General features: G+C 44.4%; 1 protein-coding gene across 1 annotated transcript; it reads right to left on the bottom strand.

Moving 5' to 3' along the window:
* Positions 1-753: 753 nt before the first annotated feature.
* On the bottom strand, positions 754-10,294 carry T265_10671 (hypothetical protein; the record flags this gene model as incomplete). The annotated part of the gene is made up of 5 exons (XM_009177123.1): positions 754-1,023; positions 4,768-4,962; positions 5,639-5,688; positions 7,053-7,410; positions 10,247-10,294. The coding sequence occupies 5 exons, from the start codon at positions 10,292-10,294 to the stop codon at positions 754-756; spliced, it is 921 nt and encodes a 306-aa protein (XP_009175387.1).
* Between the last annotated feature and the right edge of the window lie 12,285 nt (positions 10,295-22,579).

Below are 22,579 nucleotides of genomic sequence, written 5' to 3' on the forward strand. Positions count from 1 at the left end.
GAATCGTTTCAAGTAGATGAGCTTGATCACGTGTGCGAGGTAGGCGTAAAAGAGCATGGTTTGCTATAAACCGCAACGCCACGGGGAAAACATCAAATAGATCTGGCACTTGCGTAAGCTTTTCATTTTTAAAGCGGTTACATGAAAAATAAGAAGAAATAGCTCTCAAAAAGGAATTTTGGGCAACCAGATGAACGGTTTTCGGTCAACAAACACTCCATAAAGATCTGGCACTTGTGTAAGCTTTTCATTTTTAAAGTGGTTACATGAAAAATAAGAAGAAATAGCTCTCAAAAAGGAATTTCGGGCAACCAGATGAACGGTTTTCGGTCAACAAACACTCCATGAACTTCAAAATCTTGGAAAATCCGAAAAAAGACACTCGAGGCGGATGTCTTCTCGTGAATAAACAAAACAAAACGCTCACAATGACATCTCTCTTGCTTAACGCCAAAATACTCTTACACAGGTTCATGGGTTTTCAAAACTAGCCTCCAATTGTTTGCACATCAGTTTCGTTTTCATTAGAGATACTCGTTAATGGATGTGTCGCACAAAGGCCACCTCAAGTTTCGGTTGGCACGATATTTGAGATATCACAGTATATTTTCGTAAAGGAAACTACTCATAAGGTTGCTGAAAATTGTTAAACAGTACACGACTGGTTTCGCCCTTCTTGAAGAACATCATAGTCTAGAGGTTCACTTNCACGATATTTGAGATATCACAGTATATTTTCGTAAAGGAAACTACTTATAAGGTTGCTGAAAATTGTTGCACAGTGCACGACCGGTTTCGCCCTTCTTGAAGAACATCATAGTCTAGAGGTTCACTTGAGTCTCCTGTGAAAACCAAATTGATTTGCAAATGGGTGTGTTTGTCAAAGTCAGTCCATTTTGGGTTCAAGTAGAACATACGATTGACGGTAACTCGGAGACTGCGCCAACGTGATGAGCCCCAAATAGATACAAACCGTTCGCGGGCTGTCGGAGAGTCTTCTGAAACCTCGTGAGTAGTAGCTTCCTTTTACGTCAACTCGCTTCATAACTGCTATGAACGACTGATTATGAATCAGAACATTCGGTCTTACTTAAGAGCACTCTAAGATTGCGGTGAAGAACAGCTCTACTGTGAAGGAACTTATGATCATGGATTCCGCCATCGTTTATCACAAATGTGTTATCTCTGATCAGGCTTAGTTAGTGATCGTGTCATTTTGAAACTTGGAACAATGTGACGTGTATGGTGACCGCCTCAGACTGATAGAAATAGGTCACAAACGAAGGAGAGTAAAGCGGTTACAATCACAAGGTTGTGGCCTCCTTAATGGGAATTCTGTCAGACACATATACCCTGTAAATTGTCTTGTCATAATTTTGATGAGTGTTTATACGAAATTTCGAACAACATGGTTTCCAGTAGATCACCTATTTTGTACGCTTGATATTCTGGCCTCATCCACAGCCTCTGGACGATATCCAATCTGAAGACTTTGAACCAGCCAATTCTGAGCCTCTTCTGCAGCCACCAAGCTGTCTGATCACGTCAGATGGCCTCAGAGAGAGAGAGTTCTGCTCCCCTGTCCAATAGTCTGTAACTGTTCAGTTGGCATTTTTCTAATAAATAACTCCGCAGCAAAGGCCTCCTTTCTTTCACCTGTACTTGCAGGTCTTAGCTGTCAGTTTCTCAAACCGGATAGAAATGGTGCATCAAAGTGACCTATTCATATGTTAAATCACTTGTTCCGACCACGTGAACTACTAATGTGTTTGCACTGTGTCGGATCTTCTTTTGATCAGGGACGTGATCTAGCTCCACACTCCCCACGTGATCGTTTTCAGTGCGCGTGGTCAGGTAGTAACCATGATAGGCAAAATTAGGAACTCCCGAGGATGAACATCGTTCGTCAGTGACTAGTGTGTACTGGAATTATATTTCAAACTATTCATAAAGCTCCGAGGATTGGTCGCACCCTTCAAAACAAATTACGATTTCTCAGCTACTTGCTGAATTAAGTACCTATGCGCAGCTAGTAACTCCGTCCGTCGTGAAACAACTTGCTCGCGTTGTTAGATAAGCGCCTTTCTAGGATGCTGTCAAATGCAGCTTAATCAGAAGGATCAATAAAAGTACCTTCGTGAGGCCAATTAATCTCCTGGAATAGCGTGCGCGCACATTCGTGTAGTAGACACATCCTAGACAACAAACTAATGATGTTTCCAGACAGCTGAAAACTTGGTGTCTTGGAGGAATTACATGTGGCGTGGTAATTTGCTTCGCTGGGTAAAATTCACGCAAAGTTGATGACTCTAGCGCATCAAGTCGGCAAAATTAAGAGAGTTGCGTTAAAAACATTCCCGTCTCCATCGTTTCTGGAAACTTTGACGTGACTCTCAGACTTGATGAGATCATCGTAAAGGCAAACCATCAGCCGAACGGATTACGCGCATATTCGATGCTTCAGTCGCAGTTTCCAAGCATTTCACAAGCGTACTTTTATGACTTTCCTGGAGTCGAATCCGACAACACTAGACCTATGGACTTTTAAACAAGGAGGCATCCTGAGACACTGAAGTCATTTCGCAATCACGAAGATCTCCTCCTCGCGCACCTGAATGACGGGAGCGGCACAGAGATAAGAGTGAATAGTTTGAAAGAACTCTCGCAATCTTGAATGGCAGAAACCACATTTAGAAGTCACCATCCTGACGAGGACAAGACCAGCCAGATCAAGAACAAGATAATAAACCTCTTGGGACGAATGAAAAATGCCGACACTATTACCCAGACTAAACTTAGCAACATCAAACCCCTACAACCTTTTATTCCGAAGTTCTATGGACCAATACAAATTCACAAATAAGATCTAACGCCTAGAACCATCCTCGATAGGCTCAGACCTCCATTTTCTGCCACGGCTAAATGGTTAGCTCGAATTTTTGAACCGGTTCGTCGGACGACTTTTCAGTATAATTTCTTATACATGTTTTCATCCATGGGAGCAATCGGGGAGCTGTCACTAACGTCTCGCCCACGGAAATCATCTGTCATCGTTCTGATTTGATTAGGAATGTTGATGGCATCGGAAAGGGCTCGCCACTAGGTGTACCTCTTACCGAGGCGTTCACAAGACGTTCTGAGGACCAACAACTTTGTTCAATCATAGGCTATACGTTCGCCAACACAGACACGTTTCCAAAACTACCGGAGATTTTAATCAAATATATCCGACAATCCATTTTACTTCTACTAAGACTAAATGACGCCTAACTGAAATTCGGTTCACTGGGAAGCGATTTGGATGGGGCCGTACACTAACTTGGAGAGCTTTGTAATAGCTTTGCTCCATATTTTACTGACGGAGCAAAACAACTTGCAATGAAAGTGAAAAGCAAGCCAAACTTCAGTCGCCAGCAGTGTATGCTTCGCAAAACCGATTATCCGTACAGGTTCATCTGAAAAGTCATGGATACTAGAAAGCGGAAAACCAGGTCACATGACGCGACATCACACAATTGGGCAATAACTTCCGGCAGCTTTATCCACTTTGGTCCACAGCTACTCGATAGATGAAGTTACACCCAAACGTTGGACTGCCCATTCTTCCTCAAAATGTGTCGGTCTGTTCTTCCATTTGGCTCTCATTTGGCTCACTCATTTGGCTGATATGACTCATATGGTTAATTATGACACCACCTTTTGTATATTGTACCATGTGTTCATATATCGATCAAGATCCGCTCAACTCCAATGCACGGCCACAGCTCAGGCAACTACGATTGTTTCACACAACCCAAGTGATGAAATTACGTTGTGAGTCTTCCATGGCCTGGTCACGTGACTGCTGGCCACTCGAGTCAATCGACCACCCTGTGAACAGTTTTCACACTGTAACCCACAGAATCCATAAGTACTAGTCACTCGACTTTAGTTTTTTCTTACCGCTGAACATCTATTGACCATAGATGGTGAGTATTCATCAACTTGTATTCCGAGTTTTGCTTATACTAGTATTCCGTATGCTCCTCGCTCAGCTCCTTAGGGAATGACCACCGCTCCATCAGACTGAACGCTCCCCTACCAATAATCCTTCGTGTTTCCAATGTCATTTCATCTTCGTCTTTGCGATTCTCTGTGTTTATTGCACCTGTGTAAGTGATGTCACTAAGCATGGACCACACACTGAGTGTGATTCACCAGTCTCACAAATGTTTGAACTGCCAACCAATCACGTATCCCTCAGCTTTGAAAGTAAACATATCAAGTCCCATGTCTGTGGCTGGTAATGTTTACCTTATTTATGCAGGAATGTGCAGCACAACACCTGCTGTATTATCAGAGCCTTCATCACACGTGTGAGATTGACCACTTGTCCACAGATAGCAGAGTAATTCAGTCCTGGGGATGCCAGAATACAATAGCTTACGCAGACTTTGAGGACTTTTGACCATGTTGCACGAAACATGCAGACTTTGGCCAGCAGTGATTGAGAGCTCGACCGTGCATGTGAGAAATATGAGCTATATTTTGTTGCGCACAAATCAGCCATGTTCCTTCGGGATACATGTATATACGTAATGCACTACTCACGAGGCTACTGAAAATTCTTCGACAGCCCACGACCGGCTTCACGCTTCCATTTCGGGCTCATCAGGTAGGCGCAGTCCCCGAGTTTCCGTCAACATTATGTCCTACTTGAAACAAAATTGCACGAAAGTAGCGAAACACACCCATCTGCAAACAAGTTTGGTTTTATGGGTGACTCACCTGGAACCCGACTGAATCTCTCGTTTGTGTTTTTTTCCGGTGAGTAGTGCATTGCGTATAGACAGGTATCCCGATATCTGGAATATCGTACCAACTGAAGCATGAGGCGGCCTGGTGCAGTACATTCAGTTTCGTGGAAACCTTACAAACGGGAAATTCAGCTGGGCTCCACGTGTGTCTCTCACAAAACCGAATCTGTTTGCAAATGAGTGTATTTTACCAAACATATTCCCTATTCAGCGTGACACGAAATTTTAGGAGCCAGGGGCTGAAAATGGAAAGGTGACTAGGATTCAACGTTTATCAGAATGCTGCTCATGAGTCGCTTTCCCCGTGAATGCGGGTGAGGAGTTCGTTTTTTTTTAATATTCCGGACAATAGCATTGCTCTAGAAACTGAGCTTCAAAACCTAGTGATAGAGAAATGTTCAAGTTGCAGCGCCAAGTCAGGCATGTCTTTGGACCACAGTAAACGTGAAAAAAACCTTTCTGAAGACACTGACGCTAAGGCACGGCGCAAAGACTGGTCGAACATAGATCCCGCTGCAGGCCTGGCTACAGTTGCGAATGCGTCACGCCACTGTCACACCAAGATAGCACAATGAGTTGTAGACAATGTCATTTAGTAGACAAGACACTGACGCTAAGGCACGGTGCAATGACTGGTCGAACATAGATCCCGCTGCAGGCCTGGCTACATTTGCGAATGCGTCACGCCACTCATACTCACAAACCACTTCACATTAAGCTGACTCATCGGACATCGATTGTCTTCACCGTCTGATGAGCGTAGCAACTACTCATGTGCTGACGCGCCCACCTACACGCACTGGGACCTACATATAGGGAAACCGAACACAGTCAACACACACAGACTCGCGCGCGCGCGCAAGGAGCAGGAAGTCAACCACTCTCCACAAGTCTACGGACAATTATGGAACAAATGTAGCAGTCGCACTGTGGAGAAAAACACGTCCCCGCCGTCCGCACTTTCACCAAGGGACTCTCACATACGAGAAGTCCCCTGCTGACTTACCTTTACTTTATACATGCCGCAAATCTCTTCTGTAAACTAATGTCAACCACAGTAAAGACAGTTTTTAGTGCATACACCTTCTGAATTGTATTATGACCATCCTCAACAATCCACTAATGCATTCTCCATATCCCACAACTACGTACTGTTAATTGAAACTTTCTCCACGAACCAAAAGATACCAACCAGTTCGCCCAAACAGCTGGTCAACCCGACCATTCGATGCGTTATCCTCATCACCGATTCCGTACTTTCAACGCGAACCGCCGTACTTTAAAACGCGAACCGCCGGTCATCCGCACTTTGAAGGTGTACAAAGGCGACTTAAGAATGAAACAGCCAATGGCGTGCATGTTTTGGCTCACCAATCACATATTAGATTTAAAGTACACAATACGGTCCTGCCGGCGGGAAATGTCACGACCAATTATTAGCGAACAGCTTCCCGCGGTCTTACTGTTTGATGTTTCACACACAAACCAACTTTAAGCATGATATTTTCAAAGTTCATTATTACTGACGAGTGAAAACGGAATGGTTTCCTCGCTGTTTGCAAAAATCCCCTGACGGTTTTTCTGGAGAGCCATCTTTTTGACACGGTGTTTTGTTGAGTCTTGGCGGCACCGAGCTGGAATCTTTTGGATCCCAGTACATTTCAAACAACTGTTCGCATGAGGATAGAAAAAAATCTGTGATAAGACTTTTGAAAGTTGGTAGCATAAGGAAATCTGGGAGTTTCTATGGAGGTTTCGTCCTATCATTAAGGCCAATCTATGCTGGAAATTTGAAAGCGCACCGTACAGCTGTTTCGCCTTTATTGTGGATCTTCGACAGTGCGCTTCCCAAGAAGCTCCAGAGAGCCTCGAACCTGTGACCTCTCAATTAGCCATTCGAACTCGACTACGTGATCAGCATTTGATTAACTCGCACTTAGGCAGAATATACCACCAATCAATTTTCAATCATGGGATCACCGTTCCCTAATACAACCATCAATCTGTGAACACCTCATTGGAAGAACTAAATTAATTCGGTAAAACTTCCGTCTGAGAAGTCTTTGATCGCCAAACCAGTCAACACATGACGTGGATTCCGGCCAGTCACACCGTTCAGTCATTCGCTTGTAGCCGACATTCGGTACTCTCTGAAGTTTCGTGAGATGTGCACTGTTGAAGATTTCCACTAAGGGTCAAAGAGAAGTTCTATGCTCTCGGGCATTTCAGAATTCATGAAACGAAGCCTCCAAACACCCCTCCAAGCATCGGAAGGAAGTAGTGTAACGGTGATGCTACTGATTAAGAGGCACGCGAGTAGTATATGTTGTTCTTGGAATTTCGCTTTGCGTCTCTTGAAAAGGGAGATCTTTTGCGGAATTTGTGGAGTCGCTTTGTAGCATTTACTTGGATTTGAGCGATGAATGACTGGAGTCAATGAATATCCAGGAAAGTTCAAGAAGACGTGTTCAGGAGAAGATGGATGTCCAGTTTTTGTAAATAAATTGCAAATAAGAGTTTTGCTTCCCTGTCCAATAGTCTGTAACTGGTCGGTTGAAGGCAGCGAAGGCCTTCTCCCTTTCAGCAGTAGTGTGTTCTTGCCGAAACAATTTACCTGGGCAGAATGAATGGTATTGTTACTCGATCGGAGCGTTGTGTATCCTGTGGGGAATATCCTCGAGGTAGTCAAGCGACACCATTGGAAACAAGTTTTCGTTTGCATTTTCGTTGGTTTTCGTGAGATTTCCAGGTGGAAATTTCTTAGTTTTAACTTAGTCTATAAAAGATTTTCTGCATTAACTTTCTACAAAGTGCACCGCATGCGGATCCGACTGCAACTGGACTTTCTTACCATTTGTCCTTTCATCATCTGAAAAGTACTTTCCATCCAAAGGTCATTAAGCGTTTTAAACAGTTGTTTTCTTTCAACGCTGTTTCCACATTAGGTCGTTCAGAATGTCTTCAAACGATAAAGACGTCGAAATGAACGTCCAGTTATTTTTGTTCTGAAGGCAACCAGTCGAAAAACGCAGCCCAACAATGCTCGGTAACCGGTTATTCTTTCATCACTCTGAAGGGACCGGAAAGTGGATCTGGTGAGGAATGTTCCCCGTGGAAAAGTTTTTACTTTCCCGAACGCTTCTTTCTTGAGGACGTCGCTTACAAATTCCTCTTTGGAAGAGGGCCTGGTACCAGAGATGGTCACATGAAAAAACTAATCACCTTGTGACCTGATAAACATATGGGTTCGTAATTCTGATGATTACGTCGCCAGGTTGTGTTTTTGTTAATTTTCTGAACCTATGAGCATCTTGAATTATTTTAGAGTATCTTGTGATGAACTTTGGTCCTCCACCCCGTCAAATTGTAGTGTGTAGCTCCGACGCAACAGTACTCACTGAAATGTGTTGGAGCCAACATGATCAAATACTCGTCACAAGTTATTCCATCCAGTTTTATCGTTCGCTGTCCAATACAGGCGGTATGATAAACACAATTCAGTCAGGATACTATCGACCTGAAATTAAAAGCAAGATCGATGGTCTGCCGCGTTAGAACCCCTCTTCCAACCTTATGCGCAGTCTATTATGCCCATACTTGTATCGCGATATCCTGAATATCGTACCAACTCAAACAAGAGGTGATTTGGTACGGCATACACATTTGCTTAAAACCTCATAAACGAGAGATTCAGCTGGGTTCGAGGTAAGTCTCTCGCAAAACCAAATTTGTTTGCACATGAGTGTATTTTACTTATTTTGTGCAATGTGGTTTCAAGTAGAACATGATGTTGACGAAAACTCGGGGACTGCGCCTACCTGATGAACCCTAAGAAGGGCGGAACCGGTAGTGGGCTGTCGAAGAGTGTAGTGTGGATAATACAAAACTGTAGAGGGTCTGGAACCCGCAGCCTGCTAGCTAGTAGTCTAAACACTTAACCGCTTGCCCGCAAGCAGTTGATCAGTAGTGTGAATGACGTTCAATTAGACAGTGTGTTGCTTCGCTTACGCCTCAGTCACGGGACTTACATCACGTGGCTACATGTATTGACTAGGACTTTCCAACTCAGTTCATTGTAAATACAATAGTCAATTTCATATTGTCGATGTCGGTAAATGAAAGAAGCTGCATTAAATGACTCAGCCGATATCGACGGGAGAAAAATTCCAAACTTCCATAGCTCCATCGGACTAAAACAGAATTAAAACATCCAAAAGACACGCAATTGTTTGACGGAACTCTGTCCACAAGGTCAATGAAAACTCTTCAACTAACCATGACCGAATTCATCCTTCCTGTTGCCGCACCCGAGGCTAAAGAGCTCCATAACTCTGATGGATTCAGCTGGGTTTCGGCTCAGTCTCCGGTTGAAATCAAAATGGGAGTGCAGATCAATATACCTGGCGCATATCCATTCACTGTTTTAACTTCCAGGAAGCCAGAAAATCCTAAAAGCCGGTAATGCGAATTCCAGCATCAGTTGCACTTCATACCACCAAGTTCCATCTATCAATATCTACCCCAGCATCAGTTGCACTTCATACCACCAAGCTCCATCTATCAATATCTACTGCCAGCTTCTTTGAGTACTCGTTCATATACACGTATTAGGGATTTTATGTATAATGCGAGTAGAACGAGGTGCTTGTCAGACAGAATACACAGACCCAGCCCCAATTCAGTTAGGTATGGAACAAAGAACGTGAGCTGAAGCTTCGTCGCGTTTCACCCGGTCAAAAGTGACTGTCCTAAATAGAAGGAAAACAACTTCGCTGTCACCCAACAGACCAATCAAAACCATTTGAGCCCAAATTACTACCGACGACCGAAACCTTTGGATTCCAGTCACGTGACTCACAGCTCTGTATTCGGGAGCTAATACGAACTTTGAACTCGTGTTCGAAGAGTTTCAGTCCAGCTAGGCCATCATATGTGACAGCGAAATAACCATTTGGTCAGCAGATACACTCATTTCCATACAAATTTGGTTTTGACGGGAGACTTGTTTGTGGTGTTTCCAAGCCAAACCCGTCATGAGGTGTCAACTATCAGAAACTTATGAGTGAATCTCCGGAGTAGCACGGAACACCCAAGTCTTATTACAGTTGCGAGTGAGTGATCAGTGTGAACCTTGTGTGAGTCAACCAGTATTCTGACTCGAATTATTAACGATGCACACGTTACAATGACGTCATCTATTTGGGAAAATCAAGGAACTAATTATGTTGATGGGGTAAGTGGAACGGTTTGCAGGTGAATCAACAGTTGAACGAACTCAGACATGGATAGCAGTTAGACTAAAATCAACATAATTCGATTGCTCTGTTCATCCCTAGGTGTGCACACTCCTTTATGTTCTCATTCATCTTTTTGGACTGTCACATATGCCTCTCTGACCCGGTGCTACCCCCCACACTGCGTTAGTACTCAATGTAAGGAACCTCATTCACACATTTCATTGCCTTATTGTTGGGTGGAATCCCACACTGAAACCGCATTGCCACTTACAGTTAGGCGCTGCTACGGGTAAGAAACCTATCCCGCACGCGATTGGCCGGAAGATCAGTCGGCTTGCCGGTCCAACATCAAAGTGGGCTGTGATTGGCCGAAAGTGTGGGCCCAACAGTCAATCATCATCTAGTCCCTGCAGAATGTCGGTTGAAAATGGAAGAATGTTTCCGCTTTATACACTTCATATTCGTTGAGCTGTAAAAGTGATTTTGATCAGGTTTTATGCATTTACTTGGTACTTTTGACGAGAACACAAGCTTGAAGGGTTCAGACAGAAAACTGAGCTGAGGCATTACCATCATTACACTTACAAATCATGGTTTCAGGTAAGGTTACACGTGCTTTCCGGTTGCTAAAAGTCTTACATAGTGAAATTGAAAAGCATCTTCGCGCCATTGGATTCCAGACATTTGATTTTCCAGCTGAACTTCCTTGTGTACTTCCTGTGGGGAAACTTGGGAGCCGAAGTTTACCGAACGGACCTTGGATTTTCCTTCGATTCACAATGAAAAGACGTACAATAAAGTAGAAATAGTCAAGACGGCCTGAACAACTAAGGAATTGGCTGGATGAAATCAACTGCCGTCCGTAAACTATGCAGGATAGATTTCGCGGCGGTAAAAAAGAGACCGAAACTCAAAGAAAACGCAAACACTGGTGGGGGATCGACTGGTAAGAGAATGGGAACCTCAAAGAAGACTGAACCGAGATTGAGCCAAGTATTCACCCTCTGGAATATCGAGTGCTTCGAAAAAAGCATGGCAAAGGAATGCCAAAGACAGGAACACACTTCTGTTTTCTACGAAGTCGAAGGTGAGCGGACATATTTGCCAACGTTGCTTTGTTTCGACTGGTTTATTAACCATTTTGCTTATCAACCGGCGAACCTCTGTAGTTGAATTCATTCCTACTTCCTTCAATCTACTTTTGACGGAATGAATAAGAGTCACAAGAGGTGTTACCTCATAGCTGGTCCACACTCTTCACTTTACTACGCTTTTGTCTTGGAGAGCACAGAGGAAAGGATTTGGAAATTTCGTTTTGAGCCGTCTTCAGTTTAGTTAGCAAAACTGATCGACTTTGGTGGACATGGAGGTACAACCATGCGCTCCTTGCACAAACCGCATGGTCCGAACTGCACTGAGACGGGACTGATGTTGTTGCCTCTCAAGGCAGTCCTCGTGTAGGTCATTCTGTCGAATGCCAGATCCTCGTGTGTCAAGCTAACCTCAAATGAAATGTTTCAGGATTGGAGTTGTGGGCCGTAGTAGCAAGTGGCCTAACAAATCAGGCTAGTTTAGCATCAGACTATAACTCCGACAGGCTTTACTCTTTGCAAGACCTCAGTGTTTGCGGCTGTGTCATTCCATTTGATCACCACGTTAGCTGCCAAAACCTTCGCTATTCTTCCGGGAGTTGCAATACGAACGCACCATGAAAAGTGTCGAGTTTCTATCCTTGCAAGCCACGGCAACCCGGGAGTTTACAGTATCTTTTCTGAAGCACTGAGTTCGTTCCACCGTACGTATCACCGCTGCAGCAATTTGCAAGTTTCCCGTAGGTATAATAATTTAATAATTCGTTCAGCTGTAGCACCTTTTCGGTGCCTAGCTGCCATGCCACACGAAGGAGGCACGAGGGCTGGGATACTGTCAGGTCGCCCAAGCCTAGACAGGGGAAGTCGAGTGTCAGAGGTCGGGTTCGAACCACGGACCTTCCTGTCAGTAAATTCGCGCTCTGACCACTTGGGCCATCTCGCCCCCTCCCCGTAGGTAGGGACAACTGGACGGGGCGCTAGGTAGAACTAAAGCATTCCATCTGTGTAGAAATATCAAAAGAAGCGACACAACCATTCAATAAGGGGCTGATGTTGGCACTTCTTGAAAAAAAGCCACTTCCATCGTGATCCTGAATACGAATCGGTCCAGCCAGCTTTCCGGGTGCAACTACCTAACCACTTTGGTCCATAAATCATTTAAACGATGCATCTCCAGCAGCGGATGAGTTGAACAAAAGTCAATTTCAGTCCTGAGCAACGTTTCCCCCTTTTATGATGGAAAAATTCAGGTCTATTGAAGACCGAAACAGTTTATTCTACGAAAACCACAGTCAGGCAACTTACTGCCTAAGATCAGTTGGGTTTCATTGCGCGGTAATATATTCGTTTCGTAAAACCACACACTAAGCAGACTTTGTTTAACTAGAAAGCGGATATATGGCGGCAGATCTGTTGTCGCCTGTCTGGCAATATTTTCTGGTACGAGACAAAAATTCTCCCCGGAGAAACATGCGACGATGCTGCACTGAATTGGACGTTTTGGCGCCACCTAGATAACTTCACCGTGGGATTACTAATTTTTCTGAAGAAAGAACAAATTTTCCCACATTAGGACACTGGGTTTCGATTTTTCTCTGTAATAACAGCCCTTTTGTCTCAGTGCGCCATGGGACAACTGGATTTCCCCTGGGCCATGTTTCCAACGGAAATGTCTGTTTCGCGTGGCGAAAGCGAGTCAATACCGTTTGAAATGTTCTCGATCAGGTGTTTTTTACCTGTTTTCCCCCAAAATATCTAGAAATTTCGTGTCTAGTTACGAGAATAATGCGGGAAAAAACCAAGCCTAAAATTTATCCTCGCATCACTCCGATGAACAAAAACCTGGTTGGTAGTTGGCTCATCTTGGAAGAGAATGCCCATTGGTTTGTCGCTGACAAGTTTGTAGACTAGCGTCCAATTTTCAAATGAGCAGACACTGTAATGAATAGCACCCTTGAAGACGTCGATCGGTTTGCAAAACGCATTCCTATAAACTAAGGTTAGATTTATACGTCCTAAAATACCTCTTTAACACTTTGCCTTAGCGAAATACGCTCATTTGCAAATTAGTTTGGTTTTTCGAGAGACTCACCTGGAACCTAGCTGAATCACTTGTTTGTGATGTTTTCAGGCAACTGAATGTGCTGCACCAGGCCGCCTCATATTTCAGTCGCTACAATATTCGAGATATCGAGGTACATGTATAGACGTAATGCACTACTCGTAAGGTTGCTGAAAATCCATCGACAGCCCACGACCAGTTTCGCCCTTCCACTTCGGGCTCATCAGGTAGGCGCAGTCCCCGGGTTTCCGTCAACCTTATGTTCTACTGGAAACCAAATTGCACGAAATTAGCGAATATACACTCATTTGCAAACTAATTTGGTTTTACATGGTCGGTGGCGCATTCGAACGCCTAGATTTTTCACCAACAGAACGTGCATTGCGCATCATAAATCAACTGAGTTCGTCCTACTCGGATTCTTTAGTGCTCCTTGGTGGATGAATTCGTTTTTGTTGACACAGACGCCTGGTCGAGTTCAAGGTGATCGTTTGAATTCGATTACAGAATCATACCTTAATACTGCATTAGATGAAGTCGCAAGTATCGAACATTTCAACTCAGGGGAAGAACACATCCTTGCGGATGAACACAGGTATTTGTGTTCAAACTCATCAGTAACCAGATACCTGAATGACGTTTTTTTACAGCAACCGATTTCGGAGGGTATGTCGGGATTCCGAATAACCCTACTGGCTCCATTTAGGAACAAGTGACACAGTTTCGGAACTGCATACGTTATGTAAACAAAGTGGCTCGAACGACATCATTGCTTTTCAGACAAATTCATCTGCTGAAACCTGATGTGAGGTAGCCGACGGATGTTGACACAGGTGAACACACACACACAAAGTTCTCACACGAGAAGCAGTGCAATCCATCATGCATACCCGGTCGGTTTGTTTGTTTGTTGACTCAAGCCGTCATAACCTTCGGACAAACAGCCGCAGACGTCAGCGAATATAGCTTGATCAAATAGCCCCTGGAAGAGCCAGCCAGCTGCATGGAGTCAGGAGACGTGCGGCATGGCATCGCGGCATTGTTCTGACCTTATACATATGTTTTCACTCAATTCTAGTGGATTAGGCAGAAAAAACATCAGTTCCAACCCTTGGACCAAACCCACACACGCCGTGACAATGTTCATCGCCTCGACACCATAAAGTGTGACCTCATCAGCATGAGAATCTGCCAGTCACACCAAGTCCACACACACACACACATACCGAAGCCTTCTGTAAATCAACCTACAATGAGCCATAATTCGAAGCTGCTGGGGTCTGTGTTACGGACTAGGAATTCGAGAACGGGGCTCATCCAAAGAAGTGTCATGGTCTTAGGCAGAATTACACATGGATCCCGCTATACCGCGCGTCTTTAGGCGCTGCTACGGCCGATAAGCCTAGCCCGCACCAGATTGGCCAAGAATTCGGGACGCTTGCCGGTCTGGCATCAAGACGAGATCTGATTGGTCAACAATCTAGACCCAACAGCCAATCATGACCCAGTATTGACCGAATGCCGGTTGCCGATGACGCATCCAGAACGCGTCGGAATTTCCAGAAAGCCTACGCTATATATATGAAGCGCGGTACCACTGTTCCTGACTTCGTTTGGGGCGTTAATACACCTTGTTCACCTTTGGTGGTTGTCCTGACGTGAACGCTAGCTTGTGAGGCTCAGACCGAGAACTAAGCTGAGAAAAATACTGTTGCTACACCTGGAAAAGTGGTGTTTTATGTAGCTAACAGGAAGTAATCTTGGAACATTTGAATCTACTGACGAGGTTAGAAGCATTTGAAGAACTGAGGACAGAATTCAAGGGGAATTTTTTCGCCAAACATGCGGACGCTGCTTTTTTCAAGATGGCCTGGATGCGGGGATAAAGGATATTTTTGTTTTATTTTATAGTATTAGACCGGGAGACTAAGATATGGAGAAAAATGGACAGATGATACTTTGGTCATCATGGGGTCTACCGAAGTTATTCAGTGAGGGAGTGAGGAAATGGAAATCGAATGTACACATCATTGTCTAAACATTTGTCATCATTGTATCTGCCTCTGACGCTCCAAAACACACGTACGTTTTCCAGTTGACTGACATCCCGAATACGACATTGCTAAAACTATCATCACAAACTTCAGACAACCGGAAGGAGGGTTGAGTTCACCCCTAGAAGTTTCTCTAAGACTTCACAGGATGATACGCTCTCTGATGTTACAATCACCAGTGACGTCGAATGCTTTGGTCGGTCTGATTGGTCTACAAAAAGACATGTGTACTTATCAAGGTCAACGCTATAAGAACGGGAGTTTTCGTTTCCCCGAAAAGTTCGGTAACAACCGGTAGATTCATTTCTGGGTGATGAAATTTCCCCATATTGCTCTCGATAGGCTCTTTTTATACCTTTTCGGAGAGCAACCGTCCTGTGAGAGGTGCATGCATGTTCCTGAGAATTAAGTTAACTAACTTGGAACCGATTGAGTATTCATCGTGTTCAGAAAGGTTTGGTAGAAACAAAGCGTTCAGCTGTAGCACCCTTCCAGTCCCTAGCTGCCATGCCACCCGAAGGAGGCACGAGGGCTGGGATACTGCAAGGTTGCCCAGGCCTAGACAGGGGAAGTCGAGTGGCGGAGGTCGGATTCGAACCACGAACCTTCCGGTCAGTAAATTCGCGCTCTAACCACTTGGGCCATCTCGCCCCTTGGTAATAATCAGTAGATTTATTACTGGGCGACGTCTCGCTTATGACACAAAAGCTTCGTCAGGCAAGGTTACCAGGTTACGAGGTTGGTCGAGATTTAAGACGGAAGGAGAACCAATAAGCGAAGTCAAGCTCCACCTGTGTTAGGCGTCGGCCGAGGGATTCTGTGTGTTGGGGTGGGTGACCAAATGTTATGTCCAGTTTAGGGTCTAGTTCTTCTGTTTCGGTTCACGTGATGTTCCCTCTTGAACACCGTTGGCACTTTCCTTCCGTCTGTGTGGATGAGCTAGTGCTACAGGAGTTTTGTTTTGATCGCATTCCAGCTGTTTTAATGCTCAGCCTCTTCCACGGTAGTTCCTGTTAAGGCTAACTGCGGTCTTTCTGAATAGATTGAACTTTTACTTTGGTCAAGTCCATATAGCTAAATTCTAAGCCTTCTTGTGGAAGCCTCACGTGACGTGTTGAGCTCTGGTTTGGAAAATAGTGAAGCACTTCTCGCCTTCGTTAAGTTGAAAATAACCACATCATTCTACCTACTCGGTTCTGTTCGCCACTTGCTGCAGAAAAATACTCACCGACAAGGAGCACAACAGCGTTATTGCAACAAGCAAGTGCGTGCGTGTGCAAAAGTTACAACGGCCCTGCGCTATTTAAAGGGCACCTTTTGACATTCATCCAGACCATCTGATAGGCGTTCGGTGGGCACCCATCAACATCGGCCGTGCTTCTGCGAAATGCCTGAACGCTGATCACATTCGGTCATGCTTCTGTAGCGTGCTTGAACACTCATCAGCTTGATTGAATGACTGACTGACCTGGATGCTTGCTGGCTTTCCTGTTGAGATTTTGGTGGAGTTTTAGGGTCTCAGTAGGCTCCGGGCGTCCTGAAGTTACTTTCAAGAATCTGACCTTGCTGATATTCATTCACCTGTTCAGTATCTCCATTCTTCTGACGGTTTGCACCACCTATTTCATGTCATACCGTGGTAAACCGACTTGGGAGATTCTACTCTTGATCAAGACCGGGTCTCACAGAACTCAACGAGATTGACGGTGATTACAGGAACGCAGGCGCTGCGGCTTCCAACACCCAGTCTATAACTCATCCCGGAAGGTCTGGTATTGGGTACCGCTTGGGGTAAAAAACGAGATGATCTTTGTGTAGCTGAACTCCACTTGAGTCTCATATTAGCAGCTGTCAGAAAATCATCATGCTCAACGTGACTCGTCAATTCCCAAGCTTACCTTGGTCGATATTGAGGAGAGTTCAGATGTAGTGTGTACATTGGGCTAAAACTTGGTACCGAATCGCAGTCATTTTAAGTTTCTCTACAGAGTACCAGCTACACGTTGGGTTTGTGCTAGACGGCATTCTTGTCATTAGTTAGGCGCCTCTACTCACATTGCAGCCAGTTTCACAGAAAAAAAACGAAAAAATTGCTGCATTGGCGAGGAAATCAGGGGGGTGTAAACCTAGCCGGTGTGCTAACTTCCACGGCTTTGTCACTCTTTTCAAGAAACGTGCATGGATTTTGAGCATTACCGAACAGGAACAACGTGATCCTACGAAATCGCTTAGACGATTTAATTTCCACTGTGCTTATGGCCAGATCAACAGTCAGTGGTGTAATTACAACGTTGGTAGTGAGTTAGTGCCGTCGCCAGGATAATGATAAAGATCCCGTGGCCACAACCCTTTGAGGATGGGGATGTTCGGACCTTCCTGGAGGAATTTGAGGAGGTTGCGGAGGCTGCCGGGCTGGAGACCGATCGGGGTATGTTGGCGGCGCTGAAGACCTCCTCGGAGGCCGGGCGAAGGCGGCCCTGGATGCGGCCAGAAGAGGACCCCGAAAGATGGACTGGTTCAAGACGGTCACAATGGCACCCGGATCTGACCCGACCGTGTTCTTCACCGGTCTGCAGCAGTCGTTGGATCGCGCTTTGGTGGGGCTGGACGGACTCTCACGACACCAGTTGCTGTCGGACCAGTTCGTCCAAGGTGTGCATCCGGCGCTTGGTGCCCAGTTGCGGTTGGCACGAACAACTGGCCAGTTGAGTGTGGAGGAGCTGGTGCGTCTGGCCCGAGAACTGCTCGAGGCACCACTGGCCACGTTGCAGCCGCAGGAGAAGAGGTATTGTTCAGGAAGGAACCGCAGACCAGAGTGGACCAACGTTGGTGAGTTCCGTATTCAGTAGGGCAAAGTAGCCTGGATGGAATGGTGACACACTTAGACCTGTATGGGGAAGACACCGGCATTACTGCTTGAAAGTAGTGACAAAAGAAACCCACTCGAATAGCCGAAGTTATCACATATAGGTCTGGTTAAAACCCTTCGGTAGCCCGTCTCCAGGTCCCCAATCTTTGGGACTCATCAGTATTTTGCCAACCAGTTTGTTTTTTACGTGGGACTCATATGGTTCTCTCCTCCACTCGTCGGTATTGCTGTAAACGCACGTCCGCACAGCACAGACAGAAAAAGCTGTTACTAGACAGAATGTAGTAGAGTTCTGGGGACTTGCCTCTAAATTAATACATGGCTTAGGGGCGAATAAAAAACGCATGCTCATTTGAAAACGCCAGACAGTCCCAAGCCAATTTCAAACCAAATTTCTTCCAGATTTGTTCTCTAGTGAAATGATTCCACGATGCAAGGTGTAAGTATTTTTGATTTCCTAATGAGAACACCAGCTAACAAAAACGAGTCTGATTTCGGCTATCCTTCCAACCGTCAAATTGGGATTGAAACACCTAAATCTCGTTCGTTACAAAGCTATGCAATTCACGATTGGTTTTGTATTTTTATGAATCTATTCAGCAGTTTATTTGTCAAGTCCAAGTGAACTAAACCATGTCTTCCTCTAGTGAACTAACCCTTTCTGTTGTGAACAGTTTGTCACCTCAAGGTCAGTTCTGGCGCACCTATCCACGCCTTTGTCCGTAAACAAGGAAGAGAAAAGCTCTTGAGTTTACCTTTAATCCATCAACAGGATTACATTCCCATTTTATCTAGCAGCCTGATGTCCAACGGTTACCCCAGACTTTTGGGAGTACCACTAATATGTGAAAACTCGACCAAGTTGAGACACTGAACATGGTCCATTTATGTTCGTGTTCTTTGGTAGAACCACTTGTACAAACAATAGGCAACGTTTCGCTTTTGACACAAAAGCTTCATCAGGCCAAGTCCATTTATGTTCGTGTTCTTTGGTAGAACCACTTGTGACAAACAATACTGTTCACGTGGTCAGGTGACCAAAACACGCTCTCTGAAGAAATCGTACTCTACGTTGTGCCTCTGTGCTTCAAAGTTGCTATCGGCAACTTTGTTCTTGCAAATGAGGTCAAAACCAGACAAGGGAAATGAATGAAATCAATTCAGAATTCCCGGCTGCTTGGTTAACGTAACTTTTGATGTGCCAAAGAAAAACCAAGGCTTGAGAAACATGAGCACACGCCTTAACCGAATAGTGACAGACTGCCCCATAAGGACCATAGTGGTAAAAGGGAGTTTATCGATTTGTTACTGTTCACTGCTACCCGTTACTAATGACATATACTGTGTGCATCTCACCAAACCCCGGGGAGTCTCAAACATGCGACCTCCAGGCTAGGGTTATCAACACTCAACCGGTTGGCCATGAGTGGATGTTCACCAATGCGACTAGCTTTCACTAAGACACGATAGAGTGCCATTCATACGGGATTCACATAACCTAGTCACCTATTGGTCGGCTTCTGGAATGAAGATTACTCTAATGGAAGCTCCACTCAACTGGTCAATTTATTCATCCTGTGAGATGCACACAGAATGATGGAAGTGCCGGATCGAGCGCACGGTTGAGTGTCCAAACCAAAAACCGGAGATCGTGAAGTTGGATCTGTCTAGAATTGCCTTAGATACGCACTCTTGAGGATTCCCAGTTGGGATGAAACCGATGTACGGCTTGATTTCACTTGCAGAACGATATCTCAACTGAACACTTTCAACTCATTTCACGCTACCAGCAATCTATAAGTTGGTCAATGGAAGAATAAACTTCACCCAATGAATGGAACATTCGTCTGAGTAGTCATCGCTCAAAGAGCCGCGTCATGTGGATCACGTGACTGAATGTGAGTGGCGCTATATCCTGCGTAAGTGTGAGTCAATCACACTGCTGATCAGCCGTTCGTGACCGAACGCTTAAGTGCTCCTACTACTAGCCAGTAAGTTGCGGGTTCGAGACTCCGCTGAATTTCGTGAGATTTGCACTGCTGATGATTCCCAATAAGAATGAAACAACTGTACAATGCTCCCCTGCTTTTCAGCATGGATTGGCTTCACTTACAGGTTGAAAGCTCCACTAAAAATCCCAAATCTCTTCACACCACCATAAGTATGTGGATGCCCAAACGTTAAGAAGTACAACCATAACAATGATGTAGGCTTACAGCCGTGCTTGGTTACTGGACACGACCATCTAACTTCAATCGTATGACGGTGGAATAATCGGCATGACCCCGTCTCTTCGAAAATACTTGAACTGGACTGTTTTGATCAACTGGCAGCCAGCAAAATTCAAATTCTTTAAAGTCCCACATGACAGCAGTTACCTTATAGCCAGTGTCAGCTACTGAAACCACATATTTTCTACTCAACCGCACTGTTCTAGGGCTTGAAAAACACCAACATATGTCCCCTGAACACTCCGCTCTGTGTATTCATTCCCCGGCAAGCGTGCTTGAATAAAAAATGCTTCCACCTGTTGGTTTTTGAAATAGTATCGACTGGATTATAGTGGTGGGCTGTCATCTGGTCCCTGATCTTGCTTGGCATATTCAACTGCCCCGAATGACACCGGTGCACAGTGTGTAATGCCATATGCGACTTGAGTTGAGCTGAATTCCTTATGTAAACAGGAAAGAGTCAGTCTGGGGGGTAGCAGGAAGAAGAACGTTTAAGACAACGCGATGCAGTATAATACAAAATATATAAAGCAGCGTTACAATGGCAATAGAAAGCAGTGTGCAACCGGACAACCAAATCAGAGCCTATCCGTGGGAACTCAGTTATTTTCAGCTTGTTAGTCGCTGGGTAGCTAGCTTGCTTGTCGTTTGGTTAGTTAGTTAGTTAGTTAGTTAGTTAGTTAGTTAGTTAGTTAGTTAGTTAGTTAGTTAGTTAGTTAGTTAGTTAGTTAGTTAGTTAGTTAGTTAGTTAGTTAGTTAGTTAGTTAGTTAGTTAGTTAGTTAGTTAGTTAGTTAGTTAGTTAGTTAGTTAGTTAGTTAGTTAGTTAGTTAGTTAGTTAGTTAGTTAGTTAGTTAGTTAGTTAGTTAGTTAGTTAGTTAGTTAGTTAGTTAGTTAGTTAGTTAGTTAGTTAGTTAGTTAGTTAGTTAGTTAGTTAGTTAGTTAGTTAGTTAGTTAGTTAGTTAGTTAGTTAGTTAGTTAGTTAGTTAGTTAGTTAGTTAGTTAGTTAGTTAGTTAGTTAGTTAGTTAGTTAGTTAGTTAGTTAGTTAGTCAACTCATTTTGCAGGTTCCTGTAATTCAGACTAATTCCAAATAAGTGAAATTTCAGGACCATGATTCTGGAAAACAGATGTGATTAGAAAAACCTAAACGGGGTGCTAACCACGGTCTCATTTCAGTTTGCGTGCTTGTTTGATGCAAACAGATACGCAATCAGCGCAACTGGTAGCTGCTTTAAACGGCGAAGCTGAAAAGGCGTTCGGTGGGGTGCGCTTTGTCGGTTTAGCGTTCTTAATCCTTTGTTTATACGATATAATCGTAAAGTCATTAATCACCAGGACCGAAAGAGCCGCTTCACTCCCCAATCTTCCACGTATTGTTGTCACCTGCAAAGCAAAAGATGACAATTTTTCCGATATATTCATCAGGTTGTTGGACTCACTGAACAAAATCAGGGAAACCGTTTCCAAGGATTTTGCAGAAAAAAATTGTGGACTATTTCTTTCATGTTCTCGGTATCCTATGGGTTTGTATTGTGCCAAAAATACTCGTCTGTAAGTCGCCTTGCGCTGAACGAATTGTTAAACGAAACAACGTTTAAATCCACACATCAAGTTTGCCATGGAAATAGAGTAAACTTCGGGCAATCTCTTTTCGTGGACTGTATAACATATGAAAGCTGTGGAAGCCCACAGACACGGGAACCGTGTTATACTACTCATCAGCACACCCAAAGTTAATGTACGCAAGTATCGTCTCAGCGATCCTTAGTCGACCCAGAGGGCTGTGCACAGAAGAAATCGATAACATGTCGATCTGTTGTCAACATGACAACAGAAAGCTTTGCACCATCGGTCTGAACACTAGTAAAAATTCGCCTCCCAGAAGAATCGATTTTCCAGTTTTAATGGGAACTATACCTTTGCATAAAGTAAACACTCACAAGGTTGCTGAAAACTCTTTGACAGCCCACGACCGGTTTCGCTCTCCCACTTCGGGCTCATGAGGTAGACGCAGTCCCCGAGTTTCCTTCAACCGTATGTTCTACTTGAACCCAACTTCGACTGTTTTTTAGTAATACACTCATTTTCGAATCGATTTGGTTTTCACCGGAGACTCAACTGAATCTCTCGTTTATGATGTTCTACAACTGAACGAGCTGCACACAGTCCACCTCATGTTTCAGTTGGCACGGTATTCGAGATATCGCAGTATATTTTCATAAAGGAAACTACTCACAAG

Source organism: Opisthorchis viverrini, assembly GCF_000715545.1.
Source record: "Opisthorchis viverrini unplaced genomic scaffold opera_v5_392, whole genome shotgun sequence".
Taxonomy (NCBI): domain Eukaryota; kingdom Metazoa; phylum Platyhelminthes; class Trematoda; order Opisthorchiida; family Opisthorchiidae; genus Opisthorchis; species Opisthorchis viverrini.